This window comes from Cryptomeria japonica, chromosome 1, assembly GCF_030272615.1.
Source record: "Cryptomeria japonica chromosome 1, Sugi_1.0, whole genome shotgun sequence".
In the NCBI taxonomy this organism is placed as follows: Eukaryota; Viridiplantae; Streptophyta; class Pinopsida; order Cupressales; family Cupressaceae; genus Cryptomeria; species Cryptomeria japonica.
In genome coordinates, this window is record NC_081405.1 from 497,896,248 (window position 1) to 497,920,636 (window position 24,389).

At 37.7% G+C, this 24,389-nt stretch overlaps 1 protein-coding gene across 1 annotated transcript in view; it reads right to left on the reverse strand.

Moving 5' to 3' along the window:
• Positions 1–16,347: 16,347 nt before the first annotated feature.
• LOC131073513 (uncharacterized protein At4g18257) overlaps positions 16,348–24,389 on the reverse strand; it is a 30,726-nt gene continuing 22,684 nt past the window's right edge. Inside the window, exons 2-3 of the mRNA XM_058009953.2 lie at positions 16,961–17,278; positions 16,348–16,819 (exon numbers count right to left, since the gene is read on the reverse strand). Of these exons, the coding sequence (XP_057865936.2) occupies positions 16,645–16,819; positions 16,961–17,278 (493 nt within the window). The 3' untranslated portion in view covers positions 16,348–16,644. The remainder of the gene's footprint in view (positions 16,820–16,960; positions 17,279–24,389) is intronic.

Below are 24,389 nucleotides of genomic sequence, written 5' to 3' on the forward strand. Positions count from 1 at the left end.
AAAATATCCAAAATCGTGCACATGAAATAAAATCAGTTGGAAATTAGAATTTGAGAATTCTGAATTTTTGAACTAAGAGAAAAATTAATATAAATAAATTTGATAAATTTATTTAATTTGGAAGACATAGTTAACTAATTAAATAATTGAAAGAAATTATTTAATTAGAAGAAAATAGAAATCGAATTTAATTAAATAAAAAAAATTATATAATTAAAATCTAAATAAATCATAATTAATTAAATAATAAATTATTTAATTAATTTTAAAGGAAGGAAGGTTGCATGATTGAATGATTAAATGATTAAGATAGAAATAGAATAATTAATTATGATGAATTGTGATGATTGAATTAATTTAGAAGAATAAAATTAGATTAATTAAATAATTCATGAGACATTTTTAAGTGTCTACTATATATATATATATATATATATATATATATATAGTGTGTGTGTGTGTGTGTGTGTGTGTGTGTGTGTGTGTGTGTGTGTGAGAGAGAGAGAGAGAGAGAGAGAGAGAGAGAGAGAGAATCCCCAACAAGCCCAATAGTATGCTTATGTATTCATCCCAATAGACCAATAAGACCACCACATATAGACCAAGTATTACTCAATGTGAATTACCTATTTAATACGCTCACCATCCAATCTATTAAATATTAGCAAGATCCAATAGTTCTCTAATTGAACCAAAATCAATTATTAGGGGCAAAATCGAGTAAAATAAACATATAGGATATTTTTTGAAATGAATCAAATTTTAATGTTTCCTAGGATTCAATTGCACTCAAACTCATTGACCTATATTTCATGAGTGATGGTTTACATGAACTCATCTCTCATGAGTATGAATGATCCACTTAACACTTATTTCATCTAGATGATGCTCACAAGAATGAAGCATCAAGACTTCTCATGGGGCCACCCATCCTAGTGTTATTTGATAAGCATGCTTAACTCTGTAGTTTCAATCTTGGCTTGCTACATCATTTACAGCTAAATATAAAACATCCTAATAAAAAAAATACAATCCAATTATCCTTGTGATAAGACATAAGAAAGATGTCCTTGCTTGCTTAAATAGAACAAGCAACTATTATCATGGCATTAAATAAAACATTGTGAATACATACTAATCTAACCAAGGACCTCCATAGGAAACTTTGTGTGTTCATGCCTTGACCTATGTAATAAAGAAGTGTTAGTACACTTGTCCACTCAAGCTACACACTCATCATTTGGATCTATGACATTTCATTATGTGAAACCAAATCTGACAACTCATTATTGATTAGCACACAAACAAGGGCTAGGAGCAAAACAATGTAGCCAAAACATGCAAGCAACTACCTTTAGCAATTTTTCCTTAAATGGCAATCAATGGCATGAATGAATGAATATTTTTAATGACATCCATGAGACCAGGCAGTCTATGGGACCAAAAATTAAGACAACACAATGATCTTTAAAGAACCAGTCAATCGACCAACCCAGGAAGCAGTCCTTGTTGATCAGATTTCTTCTCTCATGGATTTTGACCAAGTACTTAGTTGTCTGAACAATTTGTTATTCTTCAAACAATGCATCTAGAGACTCAACTTTTAGAATATTCATATATTTGCATCGAATGTCATCAAAAGTTGTGCAATCCATGATGTAATGCCATTATGTTTCCATTAATCCAAACGTACAAAGAAGACAAACCTTTTCAGCCCATTCCTCTTTGGGTGTTTTTCACCTCCCTGTTTCACACAGAAGATGAGGTGAGCTAGTTCTTAATAAGGCAATTAGCATTTTTGCTTTCCATTTTATATTTGCCTCTATGTAATGTTTTTGTTGATGTTCACATGTAATATTTAAATGATTGATGTAGTATTCTCTTTTTCTTCCAATTTGCTTTGACCACAATACCACCTTTACTTTCTCACATATTTCTTAATTTCAATGTTCCCATTTAGACATTCATGTAAATTAATTCTCCATCTACTTAACCACTTGATATTTTGTTTCATACAAGTGTTGTTTCTCCTATTTAACTTTTCCTCTATCACAATTTTAGGTCAGAGATGATCTTCCATTTTCTCTCTTCTCTTCAAATAGCCTAGCAACCTAATCATTGCAGTAGCTTCAACCGAGAAGGCGCTTACTTATGCTAAGATGATCTTGTAAGGAACCATGGTTTTAATTTTGAAATTGCTTGTAATACGTTATCTTTGTGATCTTTCTATTTGCCTACATCTTGATATTGAGGTGTTGGTGCCCCAAACCTCGCATCCATAGAGAACCATCGAAATAACAAGTAACCCAAATAATGTTTTCCTAGTTTTCCAATCTGATAGCTCGATTGTCCTGCATTTGTTTTGAAGCATGTATAATGCTTTCCATCCCCCTTGTATAATGGTTTTTTCCAATGTTCACTTGCATTCCCACCTCATGACAAAAGGATTCTAGAGCTCTTAGATGATCTTGAAGACCCTCAACCGTTTAGTTAGAAGAGCAAAGTCGTCAGCATATAACATTAACTTTATTACATAAGTAGCCAAAATCACACCCTCACCACATGATTTTGCTATCCAATCCTCCAATTTTGTCAATATAGAGCCCAAACAGTGTGGGGGATAGTGGACACCCTTATTTGACTCCAATGTCACTCCTGAAACTTTCTGAAAGCCCATCTTTAGTTTTGATTTTGGCCTGAACCTGCTCATATAATCCGTGTACTGCTACCCTATAATGATCGAGAACTCCCAATTCTTCCATTCTTTGTCATAATTTACTTCTAGAAACCATGTCAAAAGCTTTTTTAAAATCCACAAAACAACAAAAAAACTCTTCACCCTGTTTTTTCCAAACCTTCTCGATTAAATGTATGAGTGTGATGCAATGGTTAATGGTAGAATGCTTTGGTCTGAAACCAGCTTCACCTTTTGCCCTTTTCTTTTATTTTTCAGTCCAAAGACTGATCCTATGTTCTACCATACTTCCAAAGAGCTTCCTAAATAGAGGGTTGATCATTATTGTACGATAATTTGTTGGGTTGTTGACATCACCACATTTGAGGAGTGGGATGACAATGCTAGTTGTCCAATTTGTTGAAAATACATGCTGAATTACTTGATTAAATATAGTTTTAATGTGTGGAGCGAGAGCTTTTGTACCCCACTTCAAGAATTCAACCTAAAGACCATCTATGTCCTAAGCTTTGCCGCCAGCTGGCCTTTTGATTCCCATCTTTATGTCCTTAGTAGAGAAAAGTTTGGTCTTAGATTTAATAATCAGAGGAGGTTCTATGTTTCGCCCTCTTTCATATCATTCCTTGGCATAACTAAGTCATTGGGCACTTGATATGTTGTTTTCAATTTTTACCTTTGCTTGTTGCAATTCTTTCCAAAAACTTTGAGGATTATGTTTAGTCAAAGAGATTAGCTCCTTCCTTCTCATTTTCATGTATTCTTCTTTTTTGGGTCTAACAAGATTTGCATAGACTTTTTTGTACTCTTTTTCCTTTCCTAATGTTTTAAGCTTTCTTTTTGCGGTCTTGCACTCTTCATCGAACCAAGGATTAGCTTGAAAAGTGTTCTTGATACCTCTTTTGGCTTTAACTCTCTTGCATGCCAAAAGAACATTGTGGATCAATGTCATAAGACTACTACTATTTATTAACCTTTTAGTCTTTGGTGTGGTTGCCCATGTCTTCCCTATCTTGGATTTGTTTTTCAAGCACCTCTTGTTGGCAAGAGACACTGTACCAGTTGAGTTAAGTGCTTAAGGAATGTTTCGGGGTTGTCATTGATGGCAACTCTGATCAAAAATCACATCCGGTATATGCAAAATTGTTCTACCGGAAGATTTATATCCATTTTGCTTAAGTCTAGAAGGTGGAATACAGAGTATGGGTACATTAAGCAAAACTCAATTTTGGTTGCATAGTTTTGGTTGCGGTGGAAGAGTTAGGTGATTGGATGTTCGAGACAACCTATTTCACACTCCTAGCCTCCGATATTGATTCTCGTGCAAGATTGAAGATCCGGTATCTGGTGTTTCAAGAAGAACGAGATTATTTTGGTGTAGCGTGTTATGCGGAATCTTTGGGATGATTTTGGTGATTGGTTTTGAGTTCGAGGTGGTTGAGCTGACTTTTGTGAAGCATTTAATCAATTTGTTTAGGTCTGTGTATGGATTTGCAATCGGATTGAGTCGACTTATTGTTATACGTTTCATGTTTTGCAAATATTTTGAAGTCGACATATTTGTGACCTAATCAAATGGTGCGGATATATAAGACCGATTTGTATGAGCATTGTGGTGATAGATGTGAGTGTGTGAATATTGTGTGAGCGTTGGTGCGCAATTTCACGTGCATTATCTTTGATTTAGTGCTCCGATGTATGACAGAGGAGCAGAACAAAGCAGGTTGTCAGAACAATGGAAGATAGTCACTTTGCTTAACCGGAACTGCATTTTGGCATTAGTGGATGCTACTCATCAGTTCAGACATTCTTGTTATCATTTGTAGGACAGTGAGTCTTTCAGGATTGTAGCCCTCTTGTGTAATTAAGCAGTGAGCTCTAGTCAGTGTGTCTGAATGCATGTGCATTCCCCTCTTGTAATATTATTATACGAGCCTGATCACAGTATTATAATATTGTGGGTCTCAATCCCACTGCAGTTTTCCCCTTTCCAAACTTCCACATAAAAATTTTGGTGTTATGATTTTGTGCTTTGTTTGCATTTAGTTTATGCACTTTGTTTTTATTCATTTGCATCTAGTGGTTTAAGAATCAGTTTAAGTTGATAATTGCATCCCTTGTGTTCATGAGTCTCAACAAGAATAATGATGCCTTTTCCCTCTACAATGGGCCCTAAACCAGGACCCCTCCTCCATGGATAACCCCTACATTTCCAGCTTACCATTTCTGGGAGCCCCGCTTTCCTATTTATTATGAATCATGCTATGATTTATTTGGGCTTTTCCCTTATATAGTCATGCCTCCTTCCCTTCATTCCTTGTTGTTATAAACTTTGCCCATTCCTTTTTTCTCTCTTCTAACTGTGCATGAGTTAGATCCTCATCTACATATAGTTGGGTACCTTTGAGGAACATTTTGTTTCTCAAAATCTGAATTTTAACTTTTATACTTCTCGAGATTACTCTTACATTTCTACTTCCCTCTCCTCTTGTCAATTGTCCCATTCTGTTTGCTTGAACGATGTGCCCTGCCCATTGTAGCTTGTCTAGCAGGAAGTTTCTTACGAGTCTATTGGTATTTTCTTCTTCTCCATACTCCTTTAAACCTTTGATTATGATGTTTGCTACTGTGTCATGTCGATCCTTTTCTTCCCACATTTACAACTTGATTTGTTTCTTTAAGATCTTTTTGTATCTCCATTGCCTCTTTTACGATTTGAGACCAGGACTTGGCCTCTTCTAATTTCTCCCTTAGCTTTGTTTCTTTAACCTCTACATTTGCTATAGTTGATTGAAACTCTTTGATATTTGGAATGATCCTTCCCTCCACTATTTGGTTTATCTTCTCGTTCTTAATTTGGTTTAGATCATGCTTTAGGGCTAAGATCTCCTGCTGACCTAGCTCCATGATGCTTTGTAGTTCAGTTACCTGACTTTTAAGTAACTTATTTTCTTGAACTAGTTTCATGTTGGTTTGTATTATACCTTGAAGTTTGTTGTCTTTTGACTGCTCTGCCATCTCTAAGCTTATTAGCCTCCTTTTCAATCCCAGTAACTCATTTACATATAGATCAGATGATCACATTAAAGGTGTTGATGTGGCACCGTAAAGGTCTGAATTGGTATTCATATTAGTTTCCCTCTTTGTGTTACTTTTATTGTAATTCCTAACCATTTGTTGCTATGTTTATACTTCCTGTTGCAGTTTAGAACCCAAATGAATTTTGTGCCCATCCATCGAAGGATTATGCGGAGGCAGCGGCTTTTTCTTTAGTGTGATCTTGTTTCTGCAGGGTTTTGGGAGAATGGCGACAAAAAATTTTGCCTCCAAACTGTTTTACTTTTCTTGTTATCTTCACTTGCTTATGTTTCAAAATCCTCTTATACTGTTTGGCATTCACAAATGTCAAGCTTTCCTCTGAGTCTGCTATTTTGGTTGGAGTGCGTTTCTATTTTAGAGACTGCAGTAGTTTCGTTTCTAAATCTCTGATCTATTCCACTGTGCCTTTATATGTGCTTTCTTTGTTTCTCAGAATATTGGCTGCCTTGTTTAAAGTTATGAGTGGAATGCATTTTTCCATATTAACATAGGCTTTGATCTGCCTGTTTGGACTAGAAATGCGATAGGATTGACGAGAAGAATGCTTTACCATTGGAATAAGGGGTGGGTCTGAAACAACTCCCACTATTAATTATAAAAGGGCACAAGAGCAGACAGAAGATTCAAACCCACTAACCTGTGGCCCTTCGAGGCCCCCACTCTCGAAACCTCTGTTTGTGATACTAAACCCACAAAAAAATTTAAACTCTTCTAATTTCTGCTGCGCTTGTCTGGAAACCCTGGGGCCCTCACCGCCTCACTATCCCCGTGTCTATGAGCAATCCGTGATCTATCTGGGCTGTCTGCTTCAAACTGCCTGCTCTCCTCAGACCCCAAAGACCTGCCTACTGCAAGCTCCCACCTCACCGCTCCTGCAAGCTCCCGCATAGGTTCAAAGTGATGATACAACCCTTGCAGTTAGAACTCGATACAGTCATAGCAAGCCCACCAGACTTACCACCAAGGACATGCATGGCACACCTTTATTCGTTACCCGCAATGGAGGCAAATGTGGACATCCACAATTTGGTCACTGTTGATGAGTGTTTATGATTTCATGCAACAGAGAATAAAATACAAAGTATTCTATCTTCTCTTGAACAAAATCCTCCCAAATGCTAAACTTCATGATCAATTGGAAGACTCCAAGGTAATTGGAAGACTACAAGGTTTTGAATGTCAGCGCTTGGTGTGCTCTTGGATAGACTCAGTTGTTTGATGTGATATTGCTGGAATCACAAGGTGGACTTATGTTGAACTTTGAATGTGCTTGAACTGTTTGAGTGCTACTAGAACTTAACCATCCAATATTGCAATCTGGTGATGCTTTCTCTTTAATTGACATGGATTGAAAAAAGATAAAAGAGGAAGGGTTTAGAGAATCTAATCTATTCCTAGAATATCAGAGCGATGGACAATCTTTGGTGAAACTCCAACTAAGCTAAGCTTTGACATGTGAGCAACATCTCCACAAAGCTAGTGCAATTAGTTAAGCATAAGATGTTCAAATCACTATTAACAACAAGGATACCATCAAGGCAATGCATATTAAAGTGTGAATAGCAATTGAAGTTAAGCTTATTTAAGGATTCCAATTGACTACACATGACACTTTACAATCAGCAAAATGCTAGTAGTATGGATATATGAATTCCACCAGTGATCATACACAAAGTTTCTTCATTCTTCTAATTATCAACATCTAACATGAAGAACCAACAAGAAACCATACAATTGTAGAAGAAACAACACATTACACCATATCTTCAATTAAAGGGATGTTTATTTACAAATTTGGCAACAATTTTTGTCTTCTCCTCCTACTCTACTCTAGCTACTTGCTATTGCTAAACTAATAACTATTAAATTATTAACCTTTACAAATGAAAGAGTGGAGTCTTATATAGTGCTCTTGTTACAATGAGTGGCTAGGATTGATTCATAATTAATGGCCAAGATCAAAAGATGGAAACCCTAATTAGGGTTTATTACACCCATTGCAAAGCATTTAATGTTTGACCAATGATAAATCTACAATATCATGGACACGTCTTTTGAATTTTCAACCAATGAATGACGATGGTAGGTACATCGAAGTTTATGCCCACAAGTTGAAATTGTCTCCTTGATGGATGAGCTAGGTGCATCAAATTTGGACGCCTTGACTTGGAATAATATGATCGGATAAGACTTGGTCGCCACCTCAATTTGCTTGATCTTGTAATTCATCACAAGGAAGAGTTTGCAATGGAGGCATATCTCTTGATACTCAACATTTCCAAGCTTGATCGAATCGCATTGTCTTCTATCTTGTGTGAAAACTCCTTCATCTTGATTGCCTTTGATCTTCTTTCCCTTTCTTGATTACTCCTTTGTACTAGCAAAGCTTCTTGCAATATTGATCATCTTCTTGTCATGTTGAAGCATGAATCATAATGTTACGAGTATTTGTTGATGTGTTTTTTATGCACATGCGAACACAAAATAAAATACCGAAGTATCTTATCCTCTCTTGAACAAAGTTCCTGACTGTTGAAGATCTCGCTAAAGGATCAGTCGGAGTAACTCCAAGGTTCTGTTATGTAGGATCTCTACGTGTGGATAAGCTCTCTGTGGTATGATGTGATTTTGCTGGAATCACAAGGGGACTTACACTTGACGACCTAAACGTCTGATTTGCTGGAATCACAGGTCCTATTAACTAACTGGAAGACAAACAAATGATAAAAGATGCAGGGTTCAGGAAGTCTACTCTACTACCTAGAATGCGAGAAGATGGATGAACGACTAGGTGGAGTCCTACTGGGCTGGGTCTCACCATCAAGTTGAACAATTCAACACCAACTCAGTGCGATCTTCTGGGGGATGCTTCAAATATATTCAAATCAGACACCATCGGATACTAATCATCATTCAAGTTAATGCATGAACAATAGACGTGTAACAACTTGAGATTAAGCTCATTTTATGTCAGTTGACCACACAGGGCGCACTTACAATCAGTAAGAGGCTAGTAGTATGGATTAGACGGATTCCACATAGGTGCATTCAACGACTTCTTTCATTCAATTTAATTATCTATCATCTAAAATGAAGATTCAACAAGAGACCATGCATATTGCAACGAAACGACATATTTCACCATATCTTCAATGAAAAAGAAGTCTTTACAATTAAGGCAACAATGTCTTGTCTTCTCTTCCTAGTCTACTCTAATTGCTATTCTATCTGCTATTCTACTACCTATTCACCGACTATCAACTATTGACCAATTATTGTCTATTAGCTAACCATTGACTAACTATTAGCCTTTACAAATGAGGAGCCAAGACTTATATAGTGCCCTCGATACAATTCAATGGCTTAGATCAACTTGAGATCAATGGCCGAGATTTTACAATGAAAACCCTAATTAGGGTTTGTTACAACAAACTCAATTCTGGCCAATGAAATAATTGCATTATTTGGACACATGTCTTCTCTGGAATATTCGACCAATGGATAATCGGGGTAGGTACATCGAAGTTTGTGCCATCTTTGATGAGTCAGGTACATTGAATCTGGACACGCTGAGGTGGACCAATCCGACTGGAGGAGTGATGACTAGGATGCCACCTTGTCTCACATTTGCAACTTGGTAGATATTCAATTTGATGATGCTAAGAAGCTAACTTTAATTAACTCTTCTGAAACTATCTGCCTCTTCAACGAACCCTTGCTTTAACCTCCTTTGTCTTCAATGTGCAAGATGGATGGTATACCTTTCCTTGGAATGCTGGACTGGAGGAGGTCGTCCTTGATGATGCTAGACTGGAGAAGGTCATCCCTAATGATGCTGGACTGGAGAAGGTCGTCCCTAATGATGTTGGACTGGAGAAGGTCGTCCCTAATGATGCTGGACTGGAGAAGGTCGTCCTTGTCTTGGCCTGGTCTTCTTTCAACTGCAAGACAAACCAAAAGATGATTAAGGACACATAATAAATTCATTTCAACATAGTATTTTACACCTTAAATCATCAACAAGAAGACATCAAAATGAAATTTGTTCAAGATTCATTCCAGGGACAGGCTCTATAAGAATTTCGCCCTGGACCCTCTAGAAGGGTGAGGAGCGAAATTAGCATTCCTGGCTCAAATTATTCTCACTTTGCAACCGTACTTGCTTAGATACATGCCCAAGGACGTCCTCATTCTCAACCAACACCAGTATTGATGCAAATTTGGGGCAAAAGAGAGGTTTTTAAGAATTTCACTTTGGACCCTTTGGAAGGGTCAAGAGCGAAATTCACTTTTTAGGACAAAATCTATCATGTTTCCTCTCCAAAATACCTTCCAAGGCGAGCACACACTAGTTTTCCTTCCTCCAGAGCCCAAGGATCCACGCCTTGACCTCTATCATGAGCAATTTGAGTGAAATTGGGAATTTTGCTCTGGACCCTCTAGAAGGGTCAGGAGCGAAATTCACCTTTTAGGTCACAACTCTTCATTTTCTTCACTTCAATTCATCTTGCATGGCAAAGTAACATCATTTCAACCTCAACTACGCCTTAGGACTCCTAGTCTTGACTTGACACAAGGAGGAGCGAAATTCACCTTTTAGCTCAAAATTCACACTTTTGAAGGTCAAACACCTTTCCAAAGCATTTTAAATAGCTTTTCTCACCCTAGTCTAGGCCTGACTTAGCACAAATTTTGGAGGATAAGATGGTTTTTAGGATTTTCACTCTGGACCCTTTGGAAGGGTCAGGAGCGAAAATCTTATTTTAGGCTTATTTCCTCATCTTTTCAACTCCAATCCACCTCCAAGATCAAGGACACATCTCCTCACTCCTATCTAGGCCATAAAAACCAAAAACTTGACTTGATTTGCAAGGAAAAAAGGGTGATCCTAGGAATTTTGCTCTGGACCCTTTGGAAGGGTCAGTAGCGAAATTCTCATTTTGGCTTCAAAATTTGCATTCTTGGTGAATAAAATCCACTCTAAGGCAGTCCAAATGACTTCTCTCACCCTTGTCTAGGTTTGAATTTGCTCAAATCTTGGAAGAAAAGATGGTTAATCACTTTTTAGGCTCAATTCCTTCACATTTGATAATCATTGAGAAGTCAAAGTTATTTCTAAGGACCTCTCCCATCAAAACTCACCTTAGTCAGCACTAGGCTTGGCACAAAATTGGGAAAAAAGGTGGTTTTGAGAAAATTCGCTCTGGACCCTTTGGAAGGGTCAGGAGCGAAATTCTCATTTTGAGCTCATTTCTTCAACTTCAATGATTTCTAGCAACTTGAAGTCACTCTTAGGGACATATCCTTCTTGATTTTACCTTAGCCCACACTTGATCTAGCACAAAGCTAATAGCAAAGAGAGGTTTTGAGAAAATTTGCTCTGGACCCTTTGGAAGGGTCAGGAGCGAATTTCTTGTTTGAGCTCATTTCTTCGTTCTTTCAACCTCAATCAACTTCAAAAGGCAAGGACACACCTTCTCACTCCCATCCACGCCATAAAAACCAAAAGTTTGATTTGATCCAAGGAGAAAATGATGGATTTGAAGAATTTCGCTCTAGACCCTTTGGAAGGGTCAAGAGCGAAATTCTTGTTTTTGCTTAATTTCTTCCAATTCATTGATTACTAGCAACTCAAAGTCATTCCTGAGGACATCTCCAATCTCAACTTACTCCGATCCACACTTGACTTGGCATAAACTTGAGATAAAAGAGAGTCTTGGAGGATTTCGCTCTGGACCCTTTGGAAGGGTCAGGAGCGAATTTCTTCCTCTAGCCCAAAATCATCATTTTTGGAGACAACAATCAATTCAAGGGCAATCTCAAGGGCTTCCCTCACCTTAGTCTAGGCATGGCTTGGCACAAATTTTGGAGAAAATGATGGCTTTTAGGATTTTCGCTCTGGACCCTTTGGAAGGGTCAGGAGCGAAAATCTTGTTTTAGGCTCACTCCTCCATCATTTCAACTTGAATCCACCTTAAAAGGCAAGAAAACACTTCTCCTCTCACATCCAAGTTATAGAAACCCAAGTTTGACTTGATTTTGCTAAGAAAATAAAGGTTTTTAGGAATTTCGCTCTGAACCCTTTGGAAGGGTCAGGAGCGAAATTCACTTTTTAGACCAAAATCATCATTCTTTCAAACCCAATCTTCATTGCAAGGTAAAATCTTATCTCTCTTCATCCTAGGAACAAGGTTTTAAGCTCAAGCAAGGTAAAAAAATATAGGCTTGTAAGGAATTTCGCTCTGGACCCTTTGGAAGGGTCGGGAGCAAAATTTTCTTCCTTGGCTAAAACACTCATTCCTCAACTCTTTCAAACGTCCTTAAGGGTTTCAATATGCCCATTCTCTCTTTCAACATACCTTGGACATCAAAATTTGGCCAAATAAGGAAAGAAATGAGGTCTAGGAGGATTTTCGCTCTAGACCCTTTGGAAGGGTCAGGAGCGAAAATCATCCTTGGGCTCAAATCCTAACTTCATTTTTACATTTCCTCATTCAAACAAGTGTTTTTACCTTCATTCAAGCCTGGGAATGCGTTAGTTCTAGGTTTTGGTCAAAGTAGAATGTCTTATCGAGAATTTTGCTCTGGACCCTCTGGAAGGGTCAAGAGCAAAATTCGCTTTGAAGGGTCAGAAGCTAAATTTGACATTTTGGTCTCTCTGTCAAGACCATTTTATGGAATATAACATTTAAGTATAATACTTTAAGTTATATTCCATATATACTGTCAGGATGTTTGAGAGTGGTTTCGGACCTCCAGGAGTTATATTGCAAAATCTAGTTTTTGGAGGATTCTTCAGTTTTCCAGACAGTCAAATTTCAGGATCAGGACATTCCAGACTTAGCCAAATTTCAGGACATTTGAAGATCAGGATGATATTCCAGACTTCATCACTCACCAACTCAACCTAACTCAGACCTTCAAGGATGATACTCACTCACCAAGCAAGACACAATTAGCAACAAGAGCAAAATCAAGCCCTAAGGAAGACTCTCAAAGAAACCCTAATTCAGGGGCCTTGCGGACTCACCCTGGCTCAAGCATAGCCTGCTATCCAGTGATCCCCCTGACAGCAATCATCATGCAAAGGCTAACAAACAAAACCCTAAAAGACCTAGAAAAACAAACCCTAGAAAGCAAAAAGGTAGGGGTCCCCATTTGCAATGGGGCGATGTATGAATACGTCACAACAGTATTCCAACGAGCTAATCTTTCCTCTTGATGTCAATTTTGTGCAACCAAACCTTAAAAGAGGAAAATAGAAATAAATTTCTAAATAATAAATTACAATATTCAATCATGAAATTGACTCCTTGAAGCCTTTCAAAAATCTAGAAATGATCACTTTAGGACTAAAAGTGCAAACACAGGTCAAAAAATGTAAGACTTCTGATCTAATTTGTCCCTGATCTGCAGTTGATTTACTTTGAAATGATTTGCTTGTGATCTGGTTTTCTTTAAAGTCGCCTTCAATCTGCTTATTAGGGTTGACCTTGATATGATGAAGGTTTGATTCTGGAAATTAGAATCAGGTCAGGTCTGCTACAAGAGTTTGCCTCAATTGAAGTGAAATCTGCCCATAAAATTTAGTTCAAAACCTGCTCCTCAATTTCGCCTAATCATTATTTTGATGAAATTCGTCTCCTCATTTGCAACTCATTTGCAAATCCATTCCCATTGCATCAAATCAAGTGGGACCTAAACAATGTTTGGAACAAATGACTTATTGTCCTTTTTATATGCTGTTTACTCTTCTTGAACTCATAATTCTCAACTCAGCCGACCTAATCTTGCACTTTTAAACGTTCTCATTCATAAAGGAGTCGACTTGATTAAATTTAATTTGATTTTACAAATTCACTAATATGCAAAGGCCGACCAACTTCTATGCCCAAGTGGGGCCCCTCTCTCAATTGTAAGCGCTTCAAATATGTCTCTTCCATCGCTGATATGATAAACATGAAAGGTTCGAAATTTCACTCGGTCATCGACTAAGGCATAAAAAGGATCAGACTTTTTAGGTGGCATTGACAATGCAAAAAGTTCGTGGTTTTACATAGGCAAAGGAAATGATCTCAGCTTGATCAGGATTTTAGAGGGTCAATGACAGTTCGTGTTTTTGGGGGGTCAAAGACAATCTATGCTTATGAGGGGTCAAATAAATGGCTTGGAGCTGATCGGGCTTGTGACTGGGCAAAGGAAGTTCGAGCCCTTTTTACTCTTTGCTGATTTTGGAGTCCCAGCAATCTCATTTTTTAATTATAATATCTCCTCTTATGAGTGGGCCCCTCTATCCTTGCTGGCATTATCACTCACGTCCTTTGCTTTTATTGTTGATGTTGAGGATCACAAAAGTGATCGGGCTTTTTGGGAGGCATAGGAAGTGATTGATCGGGGATTAGATAGGTCAAAGGAAATGGTCCAAGGGAAGGTCGTGGATTTAACAAGGCAAAGGAAGTGGGAGAGGGAAGTGAAGAAAGATGTTGATGTGGTAAGGAAAGGTGCCACATGAGGAAGGGGAGAAAAGGATTAAGGAAGAGAAGTTGGGAGGTATAAGTGGTAGTGAAGTGAGTTAGGATATGTTGCGGAGTGAAGTGGAGCGGGAGGTATAATGGCCAGTGGAAGGTAAGAAAGTGAAGGTAAAGGTAGGAGATGGCGTGGAAAGCTAGATGGAGGATAGGAAGGTAGGTGGGTAGAGGCTGGAAGGGTAGAAAGGTAGGAGGGTAAGGGAAGGGAGAAAGGATGTAAAGAAATAGTAGGAGATGGAAGGTTGGAAGGTAGGAAGGTAGGGGATGATGAATGGTGGGAAGTGGTGAAGGAAAGATGGAAGGGTAGAAAAGGTGGAGGGTAAAGGATATGGGGGTGAAATGGAAGGAAGTGAGGGGAAGTGGAAATGTCAAGGTTAGGAGGTGATAAAGGAAAGGTTAGGAGATGATAAAGGAGGGAAGGTGAAGGAAGATGGAGGGATAAGGGATGAAAGATAGAGGATGGAAGAAGGAGGATGGGTGGAAGGAAGTGAGGGTGAATGGAAGGAGGTGAAGGAAAGTAGAAATGGAAAGGGAGATGGAGGATGGGAGAAGGTGAAGTGGAAGCGTATGAAGGAAAGATGGATAGGTGAAGGGGAAGAAAGTTAGGAAGGTAGGGGGTAAAGGTAGGAAGGTGAAGGTGAAGAGGTAGGAAGGTAGGAAGATGTGGAGGTAAAGGTAGGAAGGCGAAGGGGAAAGGGAGTGAGGGAGATTGGAGTTCTGACCCCAAAGGAAATTATTCCAAACCTATCCAGCTTGCTGGCTCAAGTCTAACATGCTGTAAAAACGTCAATCAATCACCCACAATCAGCAACTCAATTATCCATCTAGATTGAGTATCAAGAAACCAATGGAAATACACTCTGGGCTGGTCGTGGTTTTGACCCAGCAAAGGAAGTTCGCTGATTTGAGACCCCGATGGAAATGTCTCAAGGCAGATGGCATATCTTTGGGGTCAAAGGAAGTGGCCCAAAGTCAAGATGGGCCTTAAGGTAGGTAATGGAAATGCACCAATGACTTACTGGGCTTCCACATAGGCAATGATAGTGAGACCAAAGGCAGGCCAGGGATTCCAAGGGTCAAAGGAAGTGATACAAAGGCAATCGACCTAACTTGCCAACACTCAATGATGATTCACTCTGCTGCGAGACCTCAAACACGTAGCCTCCATCAACATTTCAAGAGCATCCAAAACCTGATGGGACATTTAGGAGGGCAAAGGCAATGACATGAAATGTTCGATTGTGCATCTTAACTCATCATGCCCCTTGCCAACCTGAGACGCCATACTTCCTCGAATGAAAGGCTAATAGCAGAAGACACTACATCTATCCTAGAAAGCAGGAAAAAAAAATGGAGGTCCCTATTTGCGATGAGGCAATGTGTGAAAACGTCACAACAGTCACTAACCAATGAGAATAAGACATATCACCACACATTATTTACAGCCATCACCACATATTATTTACAGCCATTGCCCTCCATTTACCATTGCAACATGAGCACTTAAAAGATGCTCAAATCTGACTGCCCATTATAATTGCTCATTAAATAGGGGCTCCACAGTGTGCAAATTTTAGCTCACTGTAATTAATTATGTGTTTTGAGATTTTTACAGAAGTAGGGAATGGTAATGGGGAAGGTTCTCTCATCCACCACTTACGTTATATTAATATATCATATTGATTCTGAGTTCAAGATATTTTATATATTGCTTTCTACAAGATAAAGACTACTGTGTGTATGTTGTATGTATACTAACACGTTAAACTTTTTGGAGAATACCTATTTCAGGTATGGATGTGTACCACAAATGGATCGCTGGATCAGAATTGGTATGAGAGTGATGATCGCTGATGCTCTAAAATGAAATAAAAATATGATTAATAAGTTAATACCTGTACCGGCCATTTGGCATTTTGTAATGGGTGGGGGGCCCGTAACCCCTCTTTACTTTATCAAAAACTGTAATGTTATTAGAGCCTCTAGCTTAAGAGGGCATAACATTTATTTATGTATTCACATATAAGATGAGCAAACTGGGTTTAGTTAAAATTCAGAATAATCAACCGAAAACTTTCTGGGTTTAGAAAATAGAAGAAAATAAAAACATTCAAGTAGCGTATTACAATGATCAAGTACAACATTCTCTCTCTCAAACAGACCCATTGATAATCTTTGTTTCCATCTTGCTTGGTCATCTCGATTAGAGAGATAGTGCATATATATAGATATTCATAGTATAAGCTCAGTGATGAATTCCATCGAAATACTTTGGGTTTCAGAAACTCCGCAGTTGTTTTCACCACCTATGATAGTATGATTGCACTAAGAATCTTGTAATTGAGTATTTTCTTCTGTTTTGGCAGCTTTTAATTTTTCAATCTGCTTCCTAAGGAATGCCTGCCGCAATTTCTCACGATTTTTTTCAGCTTGAATTTGTCGCCGTTGCTTTAAGATAGAAGCTTTTTCCCTGGCTTCAGTAGTCTCTTCATTTACTTCCCTACAAAGGAACAAAGTAATGATGAACATCAGTTTAATGTTTAAGGACAAAATACAAAACCATTATGTTACTACCCACAATTCAGACAGAGAACCTCCAACACAAACATTAAATAACTTAATGTCCTTCAATAAGACACACCTTACTAATCTCTTATGCTCTTCACCAACTCCTGAATATCCGGTCCAACCAATGCCTGCACGTTGTCCATCTGAAAATGAAAATGATATGGCATCATCGGTTCTATTGCCACTCTCAGTGGCTTCATTTTTGTTTTCCACTTCCAACCGTTCCGTGTCCTCTGAAACACCCTTGCTGAGAAAATCCACACAGTATTTCTCCTTGTCTTCTTCATCTGGAAGTTCACCTTGCACTAGTTTTGAATAGAGTTCTGCTTTCTTCTCCAAAGCAGCATAACTAGCTGATCCATCATTGACAGCCTTTAACTGAAGTTTATCTCTATAAAAAAAAATCACAACTTGTAGTCAGTGTTCCGGCATTTAAATTAAAGCTAAGGATACAAAAAGCTATATGTCAAACATGAAATTTTGTCAATGATACGTATATGTTCAACCAAACAGAAGTTTATAATGCATGCTGAAAACAGGAAAACTGTTCTTATTTGCTTAACGTTGATTGTTTTCATGTTTCATGAAAGCTTCGAGATTGAACATGTCTGTAAAAACCTTTCATGTAGGAAATTTTGAATCTTAATTATCTGTTGGAACTTAACTCAAATACAATTCCCTTCTAAGAGTTTCCTAGTCTATCCATGAATAAATTGCTTATGCCTTCTCCTGAGGTCCAGATTCATTTGAAGTTTAGGAATGCTTCAAGTCCAACTTTCATATCTTAAAAGTGTTTTTACACTAAATAAATAAGCTCTCAAATGTTTATTTAACTCCTATTTTTCAAAGTTTTGCTCAACATTCTGAATACAATGTAATGTGAATTGCTGCAGCATCGTATCACCAAGTTCCAAAAAAGTTGGCAATTTTTCAAACATTGTTGAGCATTTCATGGAAGCTTGTTGTGTGGGTTTGTGATCCTTCTATAATTCAATATGATTGCTTTTGCAGTTTTAAAGTTGCTTAAGGTTGATAAACTTAATTTTATATTGATCATAGGAAACTTGGAGCATGTTTCTGACCTTCAACTGTCAGACTTTTTAAGTAACAAATGCTTTATGAAAAATAAAAATAACTGGAAAAAACAAATAAAATTATGATAGTTGCTTCCCTGAAGAGATTCACAAATCAACTATTAGCTGCACTACATAGGGATGGCATTGTACTTACTTTAAAGTCGATAAGAATGTGATCCTAATCATTTATATTGAAAATGGAAACAAAGAATTTCCATCACTGTTAAACCAAGTTGCCAAATCAGAATCGGCCATGGGTATGATATGCCACTACGGCAGAAATTTTCGGGGATGGGGGACTGGATACATTTGGATATGTCCATTCAAAAAAGATATTAAAATGATAAATATATTCATATTTGCAGCCTGAAAAAAAGAATTATATAGTATATAGCAATTGATAGTACAGTATTAATAATTATTAAATTATTAGCAACATATATAATATTATTTATTCTTAAACATTTACAATTATTATTTATAAATTAGATTCTAAATAATAAATACAAATTAAACTATATTATTGTCATTTTAGTATTTATCATTAAACATTTATATAAAATATTAACTTATATCTATTAATATTCAAACAAATATATTCGTATGTATTCACCCAAACTTGACAAGGCTTCGCAAGTCCAAGGTGAGGCACCCTCGCCGAGGCTAGGAGACTCAGCTTTTGAGTCTCACTAGACTTGCTGAGTTTGGCGGACTTGCCATACTCGCCAAGTATTGGTGAGTCCCAAGCCTAAGACTTGACCATTTTAATTTATTTTTGCTTACAAAATTTAAATGCTTGTTTGGTTTATGACATGCCCATCTAGGATTTTTAAAAAAAATATGAAAATGGTGTGCACAATGAAGGTCTATGCAGTTCTGAAGGTCTTCATTTGGGCTTGGTGGCAGGGGATCTGCCCCTCGACCCCACCCTATATCACAAGGGTAACTGCCCCTCGACCCCACTAGGGGTGCTGCCCCTTGACCCTACTAGGGGCGCAGCCCCTAGACCCCCACAAGCGGTGCTACCCCTCAACCTCGTTTTGATTTGCCCCCAAACCCCCATCAAAATATAAGTCTAAGAAAGTAATAGGCCAACGATGAATCATGATCATAAAAATCTACAAGATATATTTGTTTTGATGCCATGGACTTCATATTCCATGAGTTTTGTATACATTACACAATATTTATATATCTGAAATTTGAATGTATTATTTCCTTCCACTAAAATTTGCATTTGTACTTATTTGATCGATGTATATGTGATCAAAGTAGCTGCTAGTTCTATTTGATGAGATTATTGTGTCTTTAAGGTTTATTTATTAAAGGGTGTATAAAACAAGTTTTGAATCATAAAAAAAAAAAATTGAATTTCAAATTTCTTGGGTTTTTCAATTTGCCGACTCCAAGTTCAAGTCCAAAATCAACTTGCCAAGTCCGAAGTGAGTCCAAGCCTTGTAACATTGTAATTGTATATAATTATATTTAATAATATTATTAATTTATTTATATTCAATATTTAATTTTAAAATTTAAAACTATTAATCAAAAGGTTGTTTGAAACTCAACTTTGACGGTGCATCCAGGGGAAATCTTGGACTGTCTAGTGCAAGTTTTGTCATCAAGAACGACAAAGGAGATTTGGTTTAGGGGATGACGATTAAGTTTCTTGATGACGCAACTAATGATGCTGAATATGCAGCTCTTCTTGGCGGCCTGAAACTAAGTATGAAAAAGAAGATACGACAGATCAACATTGAAGGTGATTCCCTCAATGTGGTTAGAGCTGTTATCATAGCCAACGCCCCAAGTTGAAAATCAACCATGTGGTTCAAAGGGATTCAGGAAGCTCTAGAAAGAATGGACTATACGATTAAGCACATCCATTGGGAGGCAAATAAAGTGGAAGATTTTCTCTCTAATCACGCCATCAATCAAGAGAGTGAAACCATCATTTCAAATGATACTACAATGTTGAATGCTTTGGACCTAACTAAAGGTGATTTGTAGATACAGATGCCTCCATTGCAAAGTTGAAACGATAGATAAATCTTCCCTCTGCAGATATCACATGGAAAAGCCATGAAGAACTCACGAGAACATCACACAATGCCTGCCTATCTCCATCCCCATGTCCATCAAGATTTGACAAGATCCCATAGGCGTTTATACAAATTGGCTCAATATAGAAATTTATCAATCTTCTGCCATGAAATGGCGGGGTCCTCTGTAACTAGTGCAGCAGAGATGGAATACATCTCCATCCCGGAGTGTGAATGCAGATGCTCGAAGAAGCCTATGGGGGAGTGTTTGAAGATGATCTTTGATTTCAACGGAGATGTGGAAGAGGGAGTCATACAGAACATCATTGGCGAGAAGCTACTCAAAGGTCCTCATGTCCACAACGGTGAACTCCTGGAGCGATTTGTTTACAACTTTGCAAGGACTACTGCAGACAACACAATGACATAGAAGGCCATCCGGCGTTTGGTTATCTCGGAGTTACAGGAGCCTGTGGTGAAGGCTCTGAGGAAACTGAAATCAAAATCGTTTGAGAGTTTAGTAGCAGACGCTATCAACATCAAGGATGCCATTAAGGACAGGGACATGAAAGATACCATTGTAGTGATGAGGGATGGCCTGTGGAGGAACAATATGGAGACCTGTGAAACATGATCAGCGTAAATGAAAAGATGTTCACTCCCAAACAGCTGGATAGATCCCAAGAGGTTATTGAGGCCATTAGAGTCCTGGCTTTCTCTCTTTGCTCATGTTTTCTCTATAATCTTTTTTTTTGTGTTAATGCAAAGGTCACTACCCCTATGGTAGCAATTTACCAAAAAAAAAAAAAATTGATTATAGACCATATTCCAATCAGAAGTAAAGAGTGTTAAACCCTTTCCTCTATCTAACACAAGTCAAAACTATGCAAAGCGGTACCTAGGGCATTTGTGGTAGCCATCCTATCCTTTACACCATTCAATTAGTAGTGGTAATAGATCCACGCAAGATTATGGGGCGGGGAGGACTACACCAAAGTCAGCATTGTTCATTCAACCTTTGCTACCAATGAGTTCTTTGTTTGAAAAGTCCATTGTTATCGGCCATGACTGCACTCTTTTGGGTTAAAAGGTTAAAACAAAAACAAGATGTGTTTGAAAAGAAGGGATTAGGGTTTTCACTTTTATCCATTCCAAAAAGTGGAATTTATTTTTCCACAACTTGTGCCTACCTTCTCAATTGTGTCAGAATCATCCTAGAAATGCCATGTTGACAATGGATTTGTTCAAATTCAGCAAGAGAATATTATAAGCATTTTGCCCTTTAAAATCCAAAACCGTTTTCAATTTCAGCGAGATTCTAGGTAGTACCCAATTCCAGCACACATACCATACCTGGAAATAGCAAAGAAATTGGCCGTATCAGCAACTAAGCTGTGAAACTAACTTAATATGCATAGAATAAGTGCTTGAACCAAACAAAACTTGTTTAAAGATATCAACATCTTTGCTAGATGAGCTCAATTGTCAAACAATATATTTATACAAGTATATAAACATGAAAAAGGAAATACAGCACAATCTAGTATCATGCAACCTCATGCAAAATTTGCATAGACAAGTTGATGTAACAAAAAGAAAAAAGACAGGTGTTTATTATGTATTTATTAATCTGCATCAGGCAAGATGCATAAAACTCCAAAACCATTTCCAACAAAAATTTTGATGAAATAGGCATGCTTTATCTTTTAACATTTGTTAAACATTTGCTCACAAGAGCATGCTAATCAAATTCATATAAAAGCACAGGTAGTTTTCTAGGTCACTGCCAAACAAGGGCACAATTTAGTGTATGAGAGCCCCTAAGTGGAAGCCCACACAGGATCTGTTTTCCATTTACCTTCACTGTTATGAGAATTTTATTCTATGTCTTGTCTTTATCATATGTTTGGTGTTTCCATTATAATTATATTTGTCATCCCCATGCTAGATAGTATCTTGTATATACCACAAGACTTATTGACTGCTTTAGGCCACCTGCAGATATTAAGTAATCTCCCTCCTATTTCAGAGTACATGTACACAGTATGAGGTCTGATATTTGATAGATTACATGTAGATAGGTTAGAAATGCAATTCTGTGGGACTGTCTTGTCTCAATCAAAATTGTGTTGTTCTACGCTCAATTGTCTTACCACTGATGGCTACCTGCAGCCTGTATAATTTCACTCTGGATTCCAGAGGGTTACCCTGTAAGGATGTCTCGTTTGTTGTCTCTTACTTCCATTCAGGATCATCAGATTTCATTATCCATATAATTGATAATTCTTATCATAACCAATCCTAAGGTTTTCCATTCTGTTTCCTACAAGTGCAATCTTGTTTGCAGTTTGTGATGTCCAAAAGGAGACTTGAAAGATCCTGATTCATGAGAACTATGGTAGCTTAGTGTGTTCTCCTTGTCAAGGTTCTAGTGTAAATGGCCGTCTTGACAAGTTGTCTCTCATTTCACAGATTTGATACTTTCTGGTTTCAAGTCAGATTCTGCTTGCTGACCATGCCTTTTGGCTTTACTTTGCCCAACTTTAGATGGTTTCTCTGTTGATTGTAACTAGGGTTATAGGGGTTCGGATTGCCTTAAGGCAACATCCGAACCCCCTTTAGGCCCGGGTCCTATCCTAGGGTAACATGACCCTATCCTAATTCACAATGCCACGCTAAATACACACCATTTAACATTGGCGCCAAAAACTAAGGAGGCCGACTTACATTTCAAAGAATAAAAGATGCATATAAGTAAATGACAATTTGCAAGTCAATCTATCATCAAGTTCAATTACATAAAAAGGCGATTTAGCTCTGCTGTGCGAATTCTTAAGAAGGGTGTGAACTTAAGGAAGAGTGCAAACTTATTCAGCTTGGTGCGAAATTGTCCAAGGGGGCATAGTAGATCTTGATGCAAGTCATTGAAGCATACAAGGACAGATCTGATATGTGAAGATCAGATTCAAGCTAAGTATTGTACTTATATTTAGAGGAGAATATCTAATCTGACCTGTGGGTCTTTCATGCTGGGTTTTTCCTCCTTGGAGGTTTTCCCAGGGTATGCTTGTTTGTCTTCTGTTCTATTTCTGATTTATGTTGCCTTATTAAATACTGCAAATCTGATTACAATCTAGGGCACAATTTAATCTATGTTGGTTTCCTAAAATACTGCAAATCTGAATACAACCTAGGGCATAATCAATTATATAAATCTGGTTAACATACCTAGGGTTTAAAATAACATGATATCACAGCTATAGGTGTCATTAACTCCTGATTTTAGCAAATCAATTGTTGCATATAGCTATTCTTTGTGTTCAGATTAAAGATGTCAGGTTTGAAGGCTGAAGATAGGCTTGAGGGAGCCATTGATTTTGCTGCTTGGAAATTTCGTATTCTATTGGTCCTTGAAGAAAATGACCTACTGAAATTTTTAGAAGAAGAAAGGCTGTCTCCTCCAGAAGATGCTGAAGAGCTGAAACTATTCAAGAAAGATTCCCTCAAAGCTAGAAGGATCATAATTGAATCCGTCAAGAATCATCTTGTCACTGTCATATCAAAGTTTGTATCTGCCAGAGAAATGATCAAACACTTGGAAGGGATGTATGAAGTCAACAATCTCAGCAGAGCTCTTGCCCTAAGACAGCAACTTCTACACATGAAAATGAAAGAAGAAGACTCAATCATAGCCTACTTCATGAAGATCAATGAACTAAAGGACAAGCTAAGCACTCTTGATTGCCAAATCTCAGATAAAGACCTTGTTATGATTGCATTAAATGGTCTACCGGATGAATGGGAACCATTCATTCGTAGCATTGGTGGAAGAGCCGATCGTCCCAACTTTGAACATCTTCAATCTGATTGCATCGAAGAGGAATCTCGAATTGTGGTAAGAGGAAAACTCAAGAACTCTCTCAAAGATAATCATGTTCTCTTATCTAAATCTAGGAAAGGTGGTCATTGGAAGAAAGAGAAGAGAAGCAAAGATTTTAGATCCTCCTCCTATGATCCAAGGAAAAAGTCATGAGATTCCTCTCACATTCATTGCTTCAGATGTGACAAATATGGTCACTATACCAGAGATTGTCAGAATGACCCAAAGGAAAGGGAAGCCAACTTAAATGAAGTTGCCGAACAAAGTGAAGACTACCTTCTTATCTCTGCTCTTTTCAGCAATGTTCCTACGGACAACAATACGTGGATACTTGACAGTGGTGCCTCCAGACACATCTCAGGATTTCGTGAGCATCTCTCAGATCTGGTTGAAAAAGACACCAATCTTCATGTAGTAATCAGTGATGATGCTCAATACTCGGTAAAAAGTTCTAGCACTACCTCTTTAAAACTAGATTCTGGTATTTTCTTACAACTCTGTGAT